The sequence below is a fragment of the Amphiura filiformis genome, chromosome 10 (assembly GCF_039555335.1).
Source record: "Amphiura filiformis chromosome 10, Afil_fr2py, whole genome shotgun sequence".
NCBI classification, from domain to species: Eukaryota; Metazoa; Echinodermata; class Ophiuroidea; order Amphilepidida; family Amphiuridae; genus Amphiura; species Amphiura filiformis.
In genome coordinates this window covers 11,641,265-11,662,100 of record NC_092637.1, presented here as the reverse complement: position 1 = coordinate 11,662,100, position 20,836 = coordinate 11,641,265, and the positions used below count along the sequence as shown (strand labels likewise).

At 37.5% G+C, this 20,836-nt stretch overlaps 1 protein-coding gene across 1 annotated transcript; it reads left to right on the top strand.

Moving 5' to 3' along the window:
• Positions 1 to 1,475: 1,475 nt before the first annotated feature.
• LOC140162499 (E3 ubiquitin-protein ligase TRIM56-like) lies at positions 1,476 to 12,897 on the top strand. Its single transcript, XM_072185739.1, has 3 exons — positions 1,476 to 1,651; positions 2,037 to 2,426; positions 11,110 to 12,897. The coding sequence occupies exons 1-3, from the start codon at positions 1,649 to 1,651 to the stop codon at positions 12,700 to 12,702; spliced, it is 1,986 nt and encodes a 661-aa protein (XP_072041840.1). The 5' UTR covers positions 1,476 to 1,648; the 3' UTR covers positions 12,703 to 12,897.
• The last annotated feature ends 7,939 nt before the right edge of the window (positions 12,898 to 20,836 follow it).

The following is a 20,836-nucleotide window of genomic DNA, read 5'->3' as shown; positions in this document are numbered from 1 at the left end:
AATGCTCCAATACTATGAAAACAAAAAACTTTGAAATCGAACATTATATCAACCATCAAAATATAACCTATACGTAAAAACACCCTCTTATCTATACTTCACAAGTTATTAGTTGAATGGTTATAATTTGGAAAATATCGAACAAACAAACCAACAGAGAAAACAGCATATTGATGAAGTTGAAGCCCTATTCAAATACATGCTTCATTCAATACAGCTAATTTATATACTGTCAGTTAACAGATTCATGTAAAATGTCATATTTTTTCTTAAATAACCGGCTTTCGGTTGAACCACTAGCAGCCTATGTTTAGGTCAAGTAAAATAAATAACATGCATATCGTCCCCGCCCTCGGCCATTTTTTGGAGATTTTCAAATATTTTTGTTATTTTTCCTATTAATTTGATTCATTATTTTGTTTCTAAAATTGCTTTAAGGAAATAACATGTTAAGAAGTTCTTGGTTATCATTTATAATCACATTGCAAACACTTTCTTCAAGCCAGGGGTAGGGCTTTGGGGAAATAACAAAATTATTAAGGGGTCTTCCAATTTCACGATGTGTTAACAAACACTTTGCAATTGGAATTTTACACAGAAATGGTCAATGGATGGTAAAAAATAACATATTAAAGCCATATTATAACATTTGCTGTTGAGGACGCCCTCACTGATTTTTTAAAATTCATTTTTTTACACAATTATATTGTACTTTATTAAACCAATATACCCTGCAAAAATCAAGACTCTAGGTGCTGTAGTTTTGTCAAAATCCGATATTTTGAATAAAGCGCCGGAACCGGCGTCTTATTATTACGATGGAATTATTAGTCGAACGCATACACGATGTTCATAACACACAGTGCGGGACGGTGATCTACACAACAAAGGGTCGTACCATAACACGACCGAAGGAGTGGTACGTATTGGCGACATGTGCGCTGGTAGTAAATTCCAATTTTCTTTGCTTTGACGTAGTTGTTTGGCTCAAAAATAAAAGGGGATATATCTGACAGTAAAAACTAACATTTTATGTCAAAGAAATGCTAATCTATTTTGTATGATAATGTTATAATATTGCTTTAAATAACAAATAATGCCCTCCCTCACCGATTTTTGAAAAAGTCCGGACGATATACATGTTATTTTTTTACTTGGCCTTAGGGCCTATAGCACATCTATGACTATGACACAAGTAGGCCCTACCAAAATCTGAATTTTGATGATTTTTACGACCGTCCGGATGAGCAAATCACTGAATGGGCCTTTAAATATGCAAATTTTACTGCTGAGTATTATAAATCAATATAAGCTAATAAAATATAATACAATTTCATGATTCAGCAAAAATGGGGCACTGATAGGCCTATATTTGCGCCGCGCCGGCGCCGCCGTGTAATCTATTACATTATTTAGGGGAATTCCCAAATCGGTCAAGTTCAAAGGTCGAATGTTGGCTCTCGCTTGCAAGGAACTTTAACGTATGTGGTTGTTCAATGGCGGCTATGTAGTCATGTAAAATATGGCTATTTAGTCTGTAGCCCTTGTGGTGTGATTCAGAGTGGTATATATAGTTTTACCGTGAGTTTTACGGTGTAAAAGACAATAATTATTAGTACAAATCTGGAGAGATCGAGGTGTAGTAAACATGGTAAGTGCTAAGTGAATATTCAGGCTGCAATGCATAGGTATTTCATTACAACCGTCTGATACTTTAAGCTTTAGTTTTATTAGATTATGCCTATTCTACTGCTATTTAATATGCAAGTAACGCAATTATTACTGTTTGTATTATTAAGCTATCACAAATTCAAAATTACTATGCATCATAAATGTAATTTTTAATGTAGCCGCAATCTAACCCGTGACATTTTTATGCTAAAGCTGAAGAATATAGGCCTATTGGTCACCCGGATGGGTCAATCATCTATATCATACAATAATAATCATGTTGATGATGATGCTTATCATTTTTGATTACTTCTTCAATTTCAATTACTACTTAACCAGGAAATTATCCTCATCGTATTTTCCAGGCAGCGGAAATGTCTCGTAAGCAAGTGAAGCAGTTTGCCGATGATGACCTCATCCAATGTGGTATCTGCCACATTGATATCGAGCATCCAAGAAGCCTCCTTTGTTTACACACATTCTGCCTAAGATGCCTCAGAGAATGGAGCAAGAACAATAAGAAAGAAGTCATCTGTCCTGTATGTCGTGAACCAACACCTCTTCCAGCTAATGGTGTAGATGGTCTGAGAAGCAACTTCCTTGTCACCAAGCTGAAGGACAGGAAAGCTCTAAGTCGTCAGTTGATGGATAAGGACGTGAAGATTGTGTGTACGTCTTGTGATGTCTCAGATGGTAATGAAGCGGTGGCAAGATGCTTGGAGTGCGATGATTTTCTGTGCAGTAAGTGTAGCAAGGTATGTGTGTATTATTTAAGGCAGACTTAAGACCAAAGATGTAAGATCTAATTGAATACATTGGACCCAAGTCCATGGATAGTGATTTTGAGAAAACTATAAAAAAACCTGTGTATCGTTTAAATTCCTTTAGTTAGATTTACCTGGTAACGTAAAAAGGCGTTACATCACAAATATTATGAATTTTTACACCAATCAAGTTTCAAATTAGAATATCTCCACACCTATTAATCCTAAACTAGCAAAAGTATACATTTTTGGAAAGCTGAAGGCAACAGCAATTTAAATATACACATATACATCATTGTACAGGGTGCCCTTGAAGTTATACAGGGTGGAATAAAACAATTCCAAATAAAAAATGGGTCACTTAATGCATTGCTTATTACTAACTTGCAGTTTTAATTTTGATTTGGTTAGAGGTTAGAAGGAACCTACTGACTTTGTAAGAAAAGAATCACAGCTGTTTGGTAATCTCGGAATACAGGGTGTCCCAAAATATCTTCAATTTTTTTTTAACAATTCAACATATTTTGAAACATTTTACCCCTAACCCATACAGAAAAAGTAAGTCCATATTTAGATTCCTCATCAAATTTCCAAGAAAATGTAAACTTTGACTATGATAGGATAAGTAATAAAAAAATTACAGCATTGCTTACTACAGTGTTTAATATGAACACGGGTAGTTTTGGAGAGAAAAGTTTGCATTTTATAGACTAAACCAATCATTAAGAGTTCAAAATGATTAAAAACTAGAGCGGTTCTCGGGTTGCGTGGTTTTTGGCATACGCGGTTGGTGTGTAAGGTTGTTGGGTGATGGTATGGTAGTGGTTGTGTTTAAATGTGAGTTTCTTTTCAGAACCCTGTATGGGCGAAGCCTGGATGGTGGATGGGGAGTGTGGGGTGATTAAAGAAATAATATGGAAATGTAATAACCCGCACAGCTGTGTAATGTTTATGTTTTACAAGATGCCCAGAGCACGGGTTGGGATATGGGATATCCCCTCGTGGTGTCGAGTTCACAACAGGTGTTGGTATTGCTTTACCAAAACAACCCGAGCCGTGTGTTTTTGTATGTATAGACAGTTTTCTAGCAATGTTGACTGTACCCACCAAGTTCCATGCCCATGCGACATATTTTAGTCATTTGACCTCAGATGACCCCTGAGTGACCTTGGATTACCCCCAAAATGACCTTCCAAAAATTTGAATCTTAATGTTGACTGTACTCACCAAATTTCATGCTGTTATGACAGATTTTAGTAATTTGACCTCAGATGACCCCTGGGTGACCTCGAATGACACCGAAATGACCTTCCAATAATTTGACTCTAAATGTTGACTATACCCACCAAGTTTCGTGCCCATATGACAGTTTTTAGTAATTTGACCTCAGATGAACCATGGGTGACCTTGGGTGAACCCGAAATCTATTCAGCTCTGTAAGAACATCAACTACAAATACAACTGACCAAGTTTAGGCGATACACCATGTTGTTAAAACCCCTGTAGACCCTAAATATTCGGCATCATCGCACATGTTGACTTCCAAACTTCATCACAACATAAACTTCGAAAATGATCCATTCATACTGTCCCATTTATTGACACCTTCGGTTTGTATCAATTGCCAGTGAGCAAAATACACGTGCTCTGTTCACTATACACAACAAGGTATAGGTAGCTATGTGCACGATATTACAACCTCTACCTTGCTGCATTTGATTTGCAGTTCTGACATCTGGCCTGCGCCGGTTTAACCAACCAGGTCAGACCTTTGGAGCGGGGCTAGACAGGGATGACAGAATGCTGTGTCGTCATAAATTAAATAAAATGTATTACTTTTGGTAAACAAGGGTTGTCTGAGAAGAAAACACGTGGAAAGGTGAAAAGGAAAAAGAAAAAAGAGAGAAGAAAAACAGAAGGAGAAAATGGGGAGGAACGGGAGGGAAGTTATGATTTTCTATCTCCATGCTCAAAATTAAATGTTGAGATTAAAGTTTTCATTATTCGTTGGAAAGGGTGTGCCCGAATGATTGCGTATTAAAACAAACGTTAACAAACAAAAACAAAATTCCCTAAATTGTTATGCCAAAATAAAAAATTTAATCTTGTAAATTTTTGGCTCTATGTAAAGTTTGGAAGGATTTTTGTTTCTCAAAACAGAAAAAAAATCTGGCGTCATAATGAGTCAAAAGATGTATGTTTTATACAGTAAATGAAGTAAAATTATGATGCGCAGTGATTATGCCATCTTATTAAATTTCTAATCTTAATATTTCGTCTTTTTGTCAAAACTCAAAAAGTATGTGATAGCTGATTTATTGCTCAACCGCACCAAGTATTTAGTTTTGTTTAGTTGTGGCGTTAAAATACCCACACAATTAAGTTTCCGACGATACAGTTCTTTCAGGGACACCCTGTATATAGCATGTTTGTACTACAGTATCGATTTTATTGAAGGTCACTGGTAAACAAACACTTGATAGTCTGTGCCTCGGGCCAAACTGTATGTGGCTATCACGATGTTTGTTCGGATCGCCCGACACAAATTGGCTGTGTAGGAGACTAGGTCTGTGCAAACAAATTAACGACTTAACGAGCGTTTCCAAAAAGCAACACAAAAGCAAACAAAAAATACACCCATTGCACGCTATTTACCGCACGAAATGAACGACTCTAATCAGGTACCGCACGAAATGAACGACTCTAATCAGCTGCGGCAATTCCCCAATGGTGCATAGGCCTATACTATACACGTATTGTTATTCGTGCATTTGACGGACTTAGGTGTTTTTGTTTTTGTTAAATATCTCCTCTCCTGGATACATATTATTATAGAAAATCTATCTACTTCTTCATTTGCATACATACTATATACCCTGCAACTTTCAATCTACACAGTGGCTAGATAACCCGTTAAACGTGCGAACAGATATTGCAAAACAAAATTAAAGTATGGCTCTACGCCTATGGCTACGCCCATACAACAATTAGCAGAATTAATAATCTTTCAAAATAGCTCTTAACCATGTCTGTAGCCCATATGGATGCAAAGATATGATCAGTTGATTTAACGCGCACACACAAAATCTGTATTTCCCATAGGCTTTGCACATACCGCCAACGCCTCAACCGCCACCGCCTCAACAACCACCTCGGCCATTCTGAACTCAAACAACTGTAACTCCACTATCTTACCTGATAAACAATTCTCCTTTGGAAATTAGGGCACTTATTTAGCTACAACATGACACCAAACACACTACAATACCCTTTGTTTAAGCAGAGATATAACAATTTGAACGAGTCTAGATTTGGAAAAGCGTAACAAAACCACCATTTTTGGGTGGCGAGTTCAAAACATGTGGCCTGAACGGGAATGTGTAGAAGCCACATAATGTGAACGTTACCATGATAACAGCCATTTATACCCGGTTTGGGCCATTTATAGAACAATTACGGAAATTGTGGTTGCTAGGGTCACTGACCCATCTGTGACTTCTGTGACCATCTCCTTATATTATAGCATCATTTACTATCAAGAACATCAATTGTAGTATGTAAAAAAAAAAAAAAAAAACGCAATGTAGGCCTATAAAAAAGTCTTTTTTTGACCAAAATGGCAAAACTGCAAAAACGATCATTTTCTGAGGACCTAAAGGGTAAGTATCTTTGATTGTCAAAAGGTCATAGTTAAAAACCTATGGCTTAAGTTGTCATGATCCCTGAGTCATGTGGATTTTTATGATTAATATCAGCTATTTTAATAACAAATTGTAAAAAATCACACACACAAATGCATTTTGTACAAAAATTTGTCAACTCTTTTCATTTAACCCGGCTGTCACTTCTGAAAAATAACTGTGGTAACTGAAAAAATCAGAGTATGTTGATAAATTTTAAACACCATTAACATTCTCTGCTAATTATACAGGCCGATTCCTCTCGTTTGCGTTTGGGTGTTGTATATGTGAGGGTAGGGTGTGGGTATTTGACTTGTTCGGTATAAAGGTTATACATCTTGGCATGACAACACACCGACAAGTCAACAAAAAGAAGTTCAATAATTTGGCTATTATGACAAGAAAGGCAACCTTTGCTTTGAACGCACACAGTAGATTACCCCAACTTTGAACTTTGAGCTTTAATAATCATTGTGCACCGTTTGCAAAATTAGATAACGATAAGTAACTCTCCAGCAGCACACTACAAAGTTCATCTTTTGTTAACAAATCATTCGTCTCTTAACTTTACTTTTACTTTGCTTTTTGTTCACGGAGTTAACTTTAATGCCATTTGAACCCATTTCATATGCACAGTTTATCCCTTACATACCCTGTGTCTTGAAGAGCTATTGGGCTATTCCAGAAAATAGATGCACACCCCCTATAGAGGAGTTCGGATATCCGGACTTTTTGTCCAGTCGTGACTGTTGGAAATCCAGACTTTTTAAGTGCCCAAAGGCAAACAAATCCAGCAGAAAAATAGTTTAAAATCAGAAATCCTCAATTTGAGAGCTCATTTCCAACATTTCCGTGATTTTTCCTTCAATTGATTGGATTTCCAAGCTTTTTCAAGTAATATTGGCAACTGGAAATCCAGTCGTTTTCAGAAAGCAGACTTGGAAATCCGGATATTTCTTTAATTGAAAAGTTACTCCTCTATAGGGGGTGTGCACCTATTTTCTGGAATAGCCCATTGTAGCCCACCAACCCCGTGATTAAGAGGCTTGGAAATAATTCCTAATATCCCATACCCTCCTTTTTCTAATCCTGCCCCACATGACATGATAACAAGGACTAATTAGCCCATTTAATCTTGCAATGGGACTGTACAGTGTAGGATATTTTGAGCCTTTTTTTTCTAATCATGTTTACTATTGGATTCTATAGCAATCACATGATTATAATAGTCTTTACTGATTTGTGAGCAATTGAATACATTAATTAAAAACCCACCAAGTCCATGGGCAGTGATTTTGAGAAAAAAAAAAACATGTGTATCATTTTAATTCCTTCAGTTAGATTTACCTGGTCAATATGGTAAGTTTTACGAGCAAATGAGTGGGTTAAACTGTAATAGGTATGACGATTAGCATTTCAGGAACTTCGTAGGGGTTCATTTTAAATGCTGGACTTGGGTGGTTTTTTGAATCATATACAAAGACAATAATGTTGGAATGAGATTACCACTAGTAAGATAATACAAAATAAAGCACACAGGTATGTATTATGTTGATAAGCATATACTGCCATGTAATATTAACCACACACTTTCCTTGATTAAGCCCATTTTTTTTTTCAAAAGTCACTCTCCAGCAATGAATTTGTTACAAGTGGACTTTTATACATACTGGATTTCAATCAATGTGTTACAAGACTCAAATCCTGGACTTGGGTGGTTCTTTCAGACTTGACATTTAATATGGAATATTTTTTCGCAAACTTCCAAGACTGGTCTGGAAGGGATCTGCATAAACCGCACGGGCTAAATATTAATCGGGGTGTGTCGGGAGATGGTGTAAAATAATTGTTTGACAGAAAATGTGCTTTTCATTAGTTAACATTATGGCGCTCATAAGGTAGTGAATAAGCCTAAAATGGCGGATTTAGGGAGATTGAATTTGATTTTTGTGGGGGTAAAATGTCTGATTTTGGGCAACATTATTCTGATATTATCAAATTTATTGAGGTTTGAGGCGATATTTACTGAATCTAAAAACCATAAGTGTTCGTCAGACCTGAAATGCACTTGTAATCTACCAGTATTGAAAGTGGGAGGAGCTTTCATAAATATGGCTCTTAAAACTGGTTCGCACTCAGAGAGTTTGAATGGTCCTCTGGGGTCAAATGTTGTAAACTTAATGTACACAAAGGAACGGCGTGAGTTCATTGGACAACCAGGAATCCTCGTAGTTATTTTTGTACCGCAAGTTTATAACATTTGACCCCAGGGGGCTATTCAAACTCTCTGAGTATGTACCACTCTTAAGAGCCCTATTTTTAAGCCCCTCCCTGTTCAAAAAATTGGTACATTACAAGCGTATTTCACCTGTGATGAATGCCAATTGCTGATAAAGTTTAAGAAATATCACCTCAAACCCCTATAAATTTGATAATAACAGCACAATGTTGCATTAAGTCCGAAATTGTGTCTCTCACATAGCTCAAATTCAGCCTCCCTAAATCCGCCATTTTAGGCAAATACGCTACATTAAGAGCACCATAATGTAAACTTATGGAAAGCACATTTTCTATCCAACAATTATTTTACACCATCTCCCGACACTCCAATTAATATTTAGCCCGTGCGGTTTATGCAGACTCCGTCCAGACCAGTCTTGGAATTTTGCGAAAAAATATTCCATATTAAATGTCAAGTCTGTATATGCTATTTTTCACATGCTCAATAGACACAGAGGATGAATTTGAGTTGTTCTTTCATACATACAACAGGCCTATGTATATTTTATTTATTTATTTATTACACTTTATCACTGGTATATACAATAATTATAATATAACATCAAAATATATAGCACATGAATATTCAAAAGTACATACAAAAAAAAAGGAAGTATAGATAAAATTTTGCACCAGTGAAAGGCAAGGACTAACAGGTGCAAAGCACCTCTAGGACAGTCCCACCAAGGATCAAAACAATGAGGACACCCCTCCCAAAAATTTGAAAAAAAACCCCATACACAAGCCTACAACCAGAACACTGGCAACATGTAACCCAAGAGCATGTGTTGTAAGGATCAAAACTCTCCTCTAGTTTGTTCTTGTACCACTCAGAGAGCTGGCCCTTAAAAGAGGACATGTTGACAGTGGATCTAATTGTGAGAGGAAGTTGATTCCACAGGGGAACGATACGGTTGAAAACGATGCCCTGTGAGATTCGGTTTTGCATCGTTTGGGAATCAACAATAGGGGGTCAGCAGATGATCTGGTGGTGGGACGGTCCTTGAGGTGGAGTTAAAAACAACAAAATGGTTAAGATTAAGGTCATAAAGTTCCATTTTGCATCTAAAAAAGAATGTGAGATCAAGGATTTCACGTCTAAAAGACAAAGGAAGGGGGTTTAATTTAGTTAACCTCTCACGATAGTCTAAATCAGGGTAATGTAGAGTATAGTTTGTTGCTCTCCTCTGGATGCCTTCAATTAATCGAAGATTACGTTTTGATGTACCACTCCAGAGAGAGCTGGCATACTCCACATCACTCCTGACCAGTGCAGTAAAAAGTGTCCTTGTGACCCTTTCGGGAGCATTAAAACCTACTATAGCATGTATAGCAACAATTTCCCATGCTTAACTCAATTTGGCCAAAGTATGGACTTGGGTGGGTTTTGTATTCATATATTCAATTGTTTACCAAGTGATACGGCTGAGCATATAGGACAAATACACTGGATATTTCACACAGCCGACTTACTGATGAAACCACAGATCTTGATGAAACTTAGTCCTCATTCTTGAACATGATATTAGTGTTAAGAAACCAGTAACATCCATGCTTTATAGATTTTGAATACATATTTACCCAATAATGCTTGCTTATATTAATAACTGGAGCCCTAATAATGGCAAATGTGGGCAATTATAGGCCTATAACAGGTGTTCATGCTAATGTGTCCATATGAATGAGTAAACATATGAAGGCTTTATCTGGATGGTATAATTGAATGAGAGTGATATGAGTAGGCATCTTATCAAGGCCTTATCTGCATGGTATAAGGCCAAGTAAAATAAATTACATGACTTGTATATTGTCCGGATTTTTTCAAAATTTGGAAAGGGAGGCCCTTATTATTTGTTAATTTGTTACAAATTAACTATTCATTTCTGTGTGTGTAAAATTGCAACTGCAAAGGCTTTGTTAGCACACCATAAAAACGGGGAGGCCCCTAATATTTCTGTTATGTCCCCAAAACCCTATCCCTAGCTTGAAGAAAGTGTTTGCAATGTGTTTATAAATGATAACCAAGAACTTCTTAATATCTTAACATGTCTTTTCATCGCAACAATTTTAGAAACAAAGGGAGTGAATAAGAAAAATAAGAAAAATATTTGAAAATCTCCCTTAATCGATGAGGGCGGGCTCGATATAGGCCCACTTCTACATGTTATTTATATACTTGTCACCTTGGTATGGGGCGGACATTTTAAAAATGAATTTAGAAGAGCAGCAACGACACCACTTGCATTACATTCCATTTGTCTATAACTGGTCTTTACATGTAGCCCTATGGAGAGAGTGCCCGTTGACGGCGCTATAACCCCCATTTTAGGAACAAAAATGTGATTTAAAAAACACGGACTCGTGCGAATTTTCTAAAATTTTCAGAGTATGTAGTCGGGTATGTAGTATGAACATGTAGAAATATAATCAAGTAGTTACCCTACCTGCTCTTCTCCGAAAAAATAAAAATGAAACCTAGGTGAATTGTCCTCATTGAATATGATAATGATATTTGTTTGAAGGAAAATGCAAACGACTGGCTCCTTTTGCATGAACAAATTTTGGGCCTACTATGTACACCTGGTCCTTTGTCTTTTTTAAAGACAATTCTTGTTGTTATTAAAAATAATTTTTCTACATTATAATTGTGACAGTTTCGATAACACGTGATTCCTACTTTCAATATTATATATGTTTCTGTTTATTCTCTATAGACACACAAGACATTGCGTTCGATAAGGAGCCACAGTGTGTTATCATTGGTAGAATTACGCTCTGGTAAGGTCAGTTTAGTCAAGATAAACAAGGAGGAGCATTGCATGGAACATACCGGCCAGGTGCTTTGGTTCTATTGTAAAACCTGCGACGTACCAATATGCAGGGACTGCACCGTGGTAGAACATCCGACAGGGAGCCATGAGCTGGTTAAGCTCGACATAGCAATGACTGGTCAGCGAGAAGAGATTCAGGGGTTGGTTGCTAAATGTCAAGTTGTAAAGCAAGAGCTCGATGAGGCCTTTCAGAAAGTTCAACAGATACAGGGAGATCTTGAAGCAACTTACAGCAAGGTTCGTACATCTATTGACGCCAGGAGAGACGAAGTCATGAAGGCCCTGACGATGATTGTGGATAAACAAACCGATGAGCTGAAGAAAAGTGCTGCTGGAATGAAATCTGCTCGAGAAAAGTTTGTCACCGCACATCAAGATGAGCTTCAGCTGCTGAATTCACGTCTGAATACAGCTCTAGAGATGGGAATCAAACTTACTACTGACGGGTCCGATTGTGATGTAGCAGCAGCCTACAAACAGCTTACCGATGCATTGAAGCAGTTAGAGAAGGCAGGGATACCTTATGTTGATCTGGGAGATATTGTATTTGTTGAAGGAAGTTCGCCGACGACATTTGCGCTGCAAATAGGAAAGATTGAAGAAACGAAAGTTGCTACTACACAGCGGTGGTCGATTCGTAAACGGAACAAAGAGATGTGGAATGCACCGTGGAAGATGGTCAAGAAAATTGGAGAGGGAATGATGAAGGATGCAAGAGGAGTCGCCATCAATCAAGATGGGGATGTAGCCGTGGCAGATCATGAGTCAAAAAGAGTGTACGTCTATGGCATAGATGACGGGAATATGATGATGGATATTGATACAACAAAGAGCCTCCATTCAAACCCAGGATTGGGTTCCTTCCCTCGTGGGTTGACCGTGTATAATGGAGACTATATTGTTGCCGACGACACCCTTTACCCGACCATTTATGATTCACGTGGGAATTATGTTCGACAAATACCAAATGAGACTTTTGAAAAAGATAAATGTGTCGACGGAATCTGCGCAGATGGGCGTGGTAGCATTTTGGTAGAGAGATCATCACAACTGAGCATCCACAACTATGACGATAGCAAACTAAAATCAACACTTGACGTACCATTTGACCCGAAGTACATGGCAGTGTCTTCAGATGACGACAAAATCATCATAAGCGCAAATAACTCTCCAGGGGCACGGGTTATAGATTCCAATGGCCAAATAATTCACACCCCGCGTCCTCCCACAGATGTCACGTCATACTGGTATCCGTCTGGTGTTTGCACCATTGGAGAAGGTGACGACGAAGAGATTTTCATCGGTAATTGTGACAAAACGCAAGGAATCTATCGGTTCTCGCTTACTACTGGCAAATATCTGGGCTGCGTAACAACTGATGTCAGTGTCCCCCAAGGAATCGCGTTTACAGAAGATGAGAAGCTGGTTGTAGCGGACAAAACTTGCATCAAAGTTTTTGCTCCGGCTGATATGTAAGTCATGGCAGTGACTTCTAATAAAGAAATATATAAAAACAAACTCTGAAGTTGAACATTTTCAAAGATAATGAAGGTCTTATGAAGACAAGTGGTTCCCAAACGTTTGGAAAGTGACGTAAAAGTTACAATTAGACATGTAGAACTAAGAAGCGAATTATGGTATAGGATATTATATTAGATGTGAGCATCAAAAACTTGCTATTACGCATGATAGTGGTTTGCAAGACCTTATACTCTTTTAAGAGTATAAGGTCTTTCAAACCTTTATCATTAAAAAAAATCTTTAACTGCTTTTTGAAAGTGGGTGTTATGTAAAACAAATGTCTAATATTCAAAGCATCTATAATTTTATTATTTAGGAATTTTGGTTAGAAGATAACGTGTTTATTTAGTTACAGGTGTCATCCTCATGGCAAGGACCTTTTCAATTAAAATTTAGGCCTAAAAATAAGATTGCCCTTTTGGAACGATTCTAAAATATGTAAGAAGAGGGTTGCGTTTTAGTTTAGTTTTGTTTTTTCATATTTGAATTTTCAAATTTTGGTATAAAACACACAAAAATGTTGTGAAAATGTTTTGCCTTTTTGCAATGCGTATTACACAAATCTGATATATTAAAAAACATTGTTTACCATGGTATTTTGTGATGAACTTGCATTTCTTGATATTGTATGTGGCAAAAAAAAGCAAGAAAAAAAAAGCAAACCGACCGATGACCCTTACTTTGGAGCTCTAAGGACAATGCAAATCTCTTTTTAGGCCGAATGCTGTCACTACCCAAAGTCATACTTATTTCGAAGGCAATTTGAATTTATAGGATTGACAACCATGCTAGATGCTAAAATGTTCGGGATGAAATCAAAACTCGTCCGGCGGTTGACCGCCTGATCTGTCCGATTCCAATATTTAGAACAATAAAAACCACCGGTCGAGCTTTGATTTCATCCCTTATGTATAACAAAAGGGATTTCATGCACACATCACATTTAGTAATTAACCCCTTCATGTCCAGGTTTATCTGCGTTCATATGTAAAGGCCTAAAATATATTCCGTTTAGATGTAATGAATGAACGAGTGATAGCCTCATCCCCAATTGTGGTATACACATACTGTATATTATATCATGATTACAGTGACTTTAGCCGTGTGATAGTATACAAATATTAACTGCTCATGAGTGTGATAGTAAAAATTATTGGCCGTTGTAAAACACATTTTTTACTTCTATATATGTGACCCGGCAGCACAAATGAGCCGTAAATTCCCTAAATTGTATTCTGAGTACCGGTGTAAAATGTGTACGAAGGTCGTATTCATCGGTAACTTAAGGGGGTACTACACCCATGTGGTAAATGTGTGACTATTTTTGCATTTTTCTCAAAAAATAATTACACACTGGTAACAAAAGTTATGTATATTATTGGGGCAAGGTATCCAATTACTACACTGAAATTTCAGTGACTCAAGACAAGCGGTTCAGTATATATGTTGGGAAACGAGGTACATCCTAGCGGTACCTTATTTCTGATCATAAATAACAAACCGCTTGTCTTGGGTCACTGAAATTCCAGTGTAGTAATTGGATTCCTTGCCCCTATAATATACATAACCTTTGTTACCACTGTGTTATTAGTTTTTGAGGAAAATGCAAAAATAGACACACATTTATCGAGGGGTGTAGTACCCCCTTAAGCTGGTCCGACATCTGACTCATTTTGATAGTCAAAAACTAATCAATAATCCTATTGTTGAAGTGGATAATAAGCTTCTACCTTAGATGGCTATAGAACGTTTAATAGCTCTGGTCTTTGTTTGCTTTTGCTAAATCCTGTTCAAGTGGTTGACTTGGGGATGATTTGAAATGACCGCCAATTATGACTGTTTGATATATATTGCCAGCAATGTGGGAAAAGAGACACATGTAAAAACGTAAAAGCTATAATTTTGTTGAAGGAGCAAAGTTTAACAAACCATAACCCCGCTTCTGGATATCGTTTGAAGTCAAATGATATACCATTCTAAGCTTATGCTGTTTATTTTTTAACCACGAAATAAAACAAAACTGACCGGGGGAGGAATTTACGGCTCATTCGCCGTGGACGGTCACATATTATCAAAACGGTCAGTTCAATTTACCTTTAATAATATTTTAATGGATGTTTGAATAATTTCAAGCAATGACTTTCATGGAGTTTTAAGGTGATAACAAATTGAGAAACACCTTTTAGATAAGGCATTTCTGCACGCACGTTGTATTTCCTGCTATCAACAAAATTAATAACAATTTGCATTTATGCTTTGTTTTGGTTTTGTTGAGTTTAAATCGCAGCTGTGTTATAAACTGTAAGAATATTGTTCATTTTCTGACAGAACTCTCAAATTAAAAGATTAATTCTCTGTTCAACAGAATAATATAAATACAGCGTTTGCCATGCTATGGCTGGACCTACTCAAATGACCCGCCAATGCACTGTGCGGACAGTGAACCTCGTGTTGCATTACGTCACGTAAATATGGTATACAGCTTGCTCAGGAATGCGTGGAATGTGGACTAAGGGAGCGATCGTTATTTACGACAGGGGAGGGCATTTTGAGGGGGATCCTGAATTTTTTGGGGGTTTTGAGTATTGTTATTTCACTTCAGAACATTTCTGGAGTGTTGATTCAATTCCAATTCAATCCACCTTGCTTTAGAATTAATTCAATTCGATTCCAATTCAATTTTTTAATTTCAAATTCATTTCATTTCAATTCCAATCCAATGCAGCGAAATTAAGAGCTAATCAATTTCAATTCAATTCTGAGCATTCATTTCAATTCCAATTCAATTCCAATTCCAATACAGTTGCAGTTAGTGTTAATTGACCAAAGGCACACTGCAAAAACTGTGTCTAGAGATTGAACACTTTTTTGTCCTTGATTTGTAAACACATGTAAAATCTAAACACAAATGTCAAACTTCAAAACATCAAATGTTTATTATCTAAACACAAGGCATCAAATTACTAAACATGTTTAGCATTTACTTAGGGGGAAAAGTTCCATTTGGTGACCACTCTCTGGCTAATATTAGGTTTGACGATTGATTCTATGGACCATTTAGAAAAAAAAATAGCCACCATGTCCCTCCCGAAAATCCCGGCATTTTTCGCTAGAGGCCAAAATCCAAAATGGCCGCCGCCATCATTTTGAAAATTTAAGTTTTGAACCAGAGCACCTATAATCATGCACAAAGACACTTTTTCGGATATGTCGAGTACAAGGATTCCGATTTTGACATTACGGCATCATTTTCACCCAGAAATCCAAGATGGTGGCCGGCACCATCTTGAAAAATTTAGTTTTGAACAGGAGGACCTAAAATCGTGTGCAAAGAGACTTTTTGGAGAAGTCGACCACAAGGATTTCAAATTTGACATTACGAACTCATATTTACCCAGAAATCCAAGATGGTGGCCGCCGGCGCCATCTTGAAAAAAAAAGTTTTGAACCAGATTACCTAAAATCGTGCACAAAGACACTTTTTCCGGTAAGTCGACCCCAAGAAATCCGAATCTGACATTAATTTGACGTTATAACATAATTTTTGCCCAGAAATCCAAGATGGCCCCTATTTGGTAGAGCGTAAATGTGATTTTTGAATGAGAGCAGAAGGATAAGTGTGTCATTTCCGCATTCTCTGGGGTTCATGTCCCTTATATGGGGTTTAAACTGCCTTATCTTGGGTTTTAATACATCCCTTATCTAGGGATACGGCGCCTTACCTGTGGTTTAGACGGCCTTATCATGGGGTTACGTTCCTTACCTGTGGCTAAGATGCCTTAACCTTAGCATATCGCAGTCTAAACCCAGATAAGGCATCTAAACCCCAGATAATGCGCCGTAACCCCAGATAAGGGACGTAGACCGCCGGTAAAGCAGTCCAAACCCCAAATAAAGTCGCTTTAACCCTAAATGAGGAACATAAACCTAAGATAAGGCATCTAAACCCCACATAAGGTGCCTTAACTCTAAATAAGGGTCGTTAACCCCAGATAAGGGTCGTTAACCTCAGATAAGACATCTAAACCCAAGATAAAGCGCCTTAACCCCAGATAAGAGACGTAAACTCAGTTTCAAAAAACCCAATATAAGGTGCCTTAACCCCAGATCAGAGACGTAAACTCGGATATGGCAGTCTAAACCCCCAGACAAGGCGCCGTAACCCCAGATAAGGGACGTACACCTCAGATAAAGCAGTCCCAACCCGAAATAAGGCGCCTTAACCCTAAATAAGGAACATAAACCTAAGATAAGAGAAGTAAACCCCAGGAAGAGAAGGGAAAAGAAAAGGATAGGTTCACCGATAGGATAGATTCACCGAACATAGACGAGACGTCCTCATACGAGACACCGCCAAGCCCGTCCCTCAACATTTTAGAGGTGATAGTCATGCCATCACCACAGAATTAGAGAAGGAGAACCGGGACTCCCTATACCGCCACGTACAATCGCGCCGTCAGCTATGGGGAGAAAATTGGGGGTATTCGGGTCCTTGCCGACGATGCGCAGAGACGAACGAAAACAACTCTGCGTCTCATCTGAAGCGTCTTGGTACTCGCGTGCAGGTCGCATCAAGTGCGTCTCTCAAATGCGCCCATCATCCATGTCGCGCTTACCGAGACAACAAATGCCTCAAGCGCATTCCGAGGGAAACCGAATACCCCCAATTTTTGCTCCATGCAGGAGGCGGTCGAGTCCTGGTTCTCTGGTTTTAATTCTGTGGCCATCACGGACCTTACCGTTACCGCCTACCGCGGAAACATGGCATGGCAGGTACCGCGTGAGCAAACTCAAAAATAGCCCAAACAGCGCGAGCGTACACAAAAGAAACTTGTCGCCAGGTCCGTACGCTGTACCGGCGTCAGCTGAATTCGAGTACGCTTAGATGGCACAGGCATGGAAAATTCCAATCTGTGTATTAATAATCTAAGGTTAACACTCATAAACGGAAGGTCGAAGAACAACGGATCATCTTTAATCTTGGTACTCTTCAACCCAATGCATGGTATGAACATTCAATTCAATGTTTTCAACATCCATATTTAACTTATTTTACTTTTCACATTACTTTCATCTTTTGCGTTTTCTCTTCTTTTCCCTTCTCTTCTTTTTTCTTTTTTTTTCTTTTCTTTTCTTCTTTTCTTTTCCTTTCTCTTCTCTTGTCTTCTTTTTTCTTTTCTCTTCTTTTCTTTTCTCTTTTCTTTACTCTATTCTTTCTTTTCTCTTCTCTTCTTTTCTCTTTCCTTTCCTTTCTTTCCTTCATTTTTCTTTGCAGTAATTTTGATTGTGACCTTTTGCGTGTCTTCCCCCTTTGCGTTGCGTTAGGCGTCGCGCTTTACACTCTATGTTTTCACGCACTACTCATCGCGCGACTCCTCGCAAAAGGTCTTCACACTTGACAAAGGCCTATGACCGAAAATTCGTGTTTTATTTTTGCTATGCAAATAAATTAATATTATGTGGTTTGACACTAACTATTTCTCGTGGACTTTATTATTGATCATTTTTCAAATCTACGCAGCCACTACCTTTTTTTACGTTTTTAAGATCTGTACAAAAATGGATAACTAGATCTGTACAAAAAGCTATAAAACTGGTTAAAGCCGATTGTATTAGAAAACTCTCTCAGCGAAAAACACCAACGACAATTCTCGCGTTTCACAATACGATGCGGCTCCAGCGGTCGCTGAGTCGAGGCCAAAATACGCAGTGCATCACGGGAAGATGAGTCGACATCCAAAGCCCGCGTAATACGAATACAATACAGGAACATGCATCATTGTATGTCATTATAATGATGTTACATGCGAATGCACACTAAAACAACAATTTACAACTATAGTAGATCCATTTTCTATCTATTGATCACAGGGAATCCTTCGTAGAGCTGTTTTCAACATTATTTATTATCACACTCGCGTGAAAATTCAATAGCAGCTAGAACGGGGATGTTGACTCTGGAGTCGAAAATTTGACTGCAAAAGGAACCGCTGGCGGCGCATCGTATTGTGAAACGCGAGAATTGTTTCATAGGATATGCTTACCCAGAAAAGATAAACTCATGTCGAACAATTAATCTTCTCTAAAAATAAAACATTTTGATTATAACACCTGTTAAAAAGCAATATGTATAGAATGTGTATAATTTGACTATTCTCGTGTGATTATTACCCGTACCTGGAAAACGGTTTTGATTAATTAATTAGTAAATGCTCTACGCATATTTTAAACATATTAATTGAGTAGGGCAAATTACACTGATCAATATGCCTTTTGTTTGAAGCAAATCGGACATACGGTTTCTATAATACCGTAAAAGCTCGATAGTTAGCATAATGTGCTTAATATCGAGCAAACATGAAGAGCCCATCCCCAAAAGTGTAAAGGGTTGTTTTGAGCACATCATCGATACACATAGTTAAATACGAACAAGTAAAGCTGCAAATGTGTGTCTCAAGCCCATTACTTCAGTTTCGGACTTTGGAACAATTTCATGTTTTCAAAAGCGCTCGATAGTAAGCACATATACTACTCCCCATTCCAGAAAAATACAGAACTATTTTTTTGGATTAAAAAAATATTATCCTGTTTTGCCAAATGAAACGTAGCTAAATCCTAATCCTTTAGTTAGTCCTAACTGGAGATAAAAGAAAAAGTTCACTATTTTAATAATTTCTCGAAAAAAGAGCCAAAACATGCATTTTCGGCATGTTTTCCAACAATCAAGTCACAAAAATCACAGACTTGTAACAAGTCTAAGCATTCAAAATCTTGAGTACAGGCCGAAATTTTGCTCCAATTTTCACTTTTTTGTGTTACTTTAATAAATGGTTGGTTATAAGAATGAAACACGTCTTTTTCAAAAATTAGAATGCATAAACTGAAATTAGTCTTGGTACAAGTCTTTGGGCTTGATTGTCACAGCATACGAAAAACACCCTAAAAATGCATGTTTTTGGCCCTTATTTCCAAAAACTTCCGCCTAGGTGGGAGTGGCTCGTGAAAATAATCTAGCATCGAAATATATACTACTCATGTTGCCAAGAAGTAGGCAAAAGTCGTTCCGATTGGCAACTAAAAGAGAGAATGAAATGACCAAATATCGCAAAATTGGGGCGTGCAAGTGACTTTTTGACTCAGACTGTACATTTTGACTCAGACTGGTCACATTCATTCCATAATCCCCAACTTTATGAGGAGGTGACTTACTTTTTTGGAACCGTTTACATTCAAATACACAATATAAATACAATCCTTGCAAAATAAGACAAATTACAATGCAACTTTATAACATTAAAACCTGTGAACCAGCATAGCTGTAGATAATTGAAAATATTGATTGCACCAAATAGCAAACTAAATAATCTATTTAATATACAAACAATTCAATATGACAATCGATTTTACAAAATAGTATATAGGCCTGGCATAGGACAAAATACAACTCAAACAAATGAAGTCAAAAACATGAAACAAATTAATTAAAAATCATAAAATTTAGAGTTGTATATTGTTCTGAAAGTTGCTGTGCTAAATGCTAGAGGAGATTTCACTTTAGTAACACGTGAATTCCAGGCCCTAGCCCCTCTGAATAAGAATGAACATCTACCAGCTTCAGTTCTGGGTTTGGAATTAAGTGCAATATTACCATGAGCACTACCACGTGTATTGTGGCGATGACTGGTTTTCACAGAAATTAAAATGTTTACATATACTTTGGAACAAAACCAATACATTTGTAAGTTAAAAGACACTTGTCTAAGAGACTTCCATTTAAGTTTTTCCTTCATTAAATAAGACGGTGTCCTGACTGGAACTTTAAGAATGGCCCTCCTAATCCTGTTTTGGAGACGCTCAATCCTCTTCAGCAGTGTGGTATTACAATGGGCCACGCGGCATCACAGTAAGTCAATCTTGGAAGAATAAGAGCTTTGTAAATTGTATTCATATGGTTAGCAGATAGCCATTGCCTAGTTCTTTACAACATATCAATGTATTTAGAAACTATTAAACAAGTTTGGTTAATTTGTGCTCCCAAGTATTTACATTGATTGACATTTTCAAGTCATGTAAAAACTTAGCTCATCAA

Excerpts from the sequence above, each read along its gene's own strand:
- LOC140162499 (XM_072185739.1), top strand. Across the intron at positions 2,427-11,109 it reads TGTGCAGTAAGTGTAGCAAG|ACACACAAGACATTGCGTTC; the intron begins GTATGTGTGTAT and ends TATTCTCTATAG.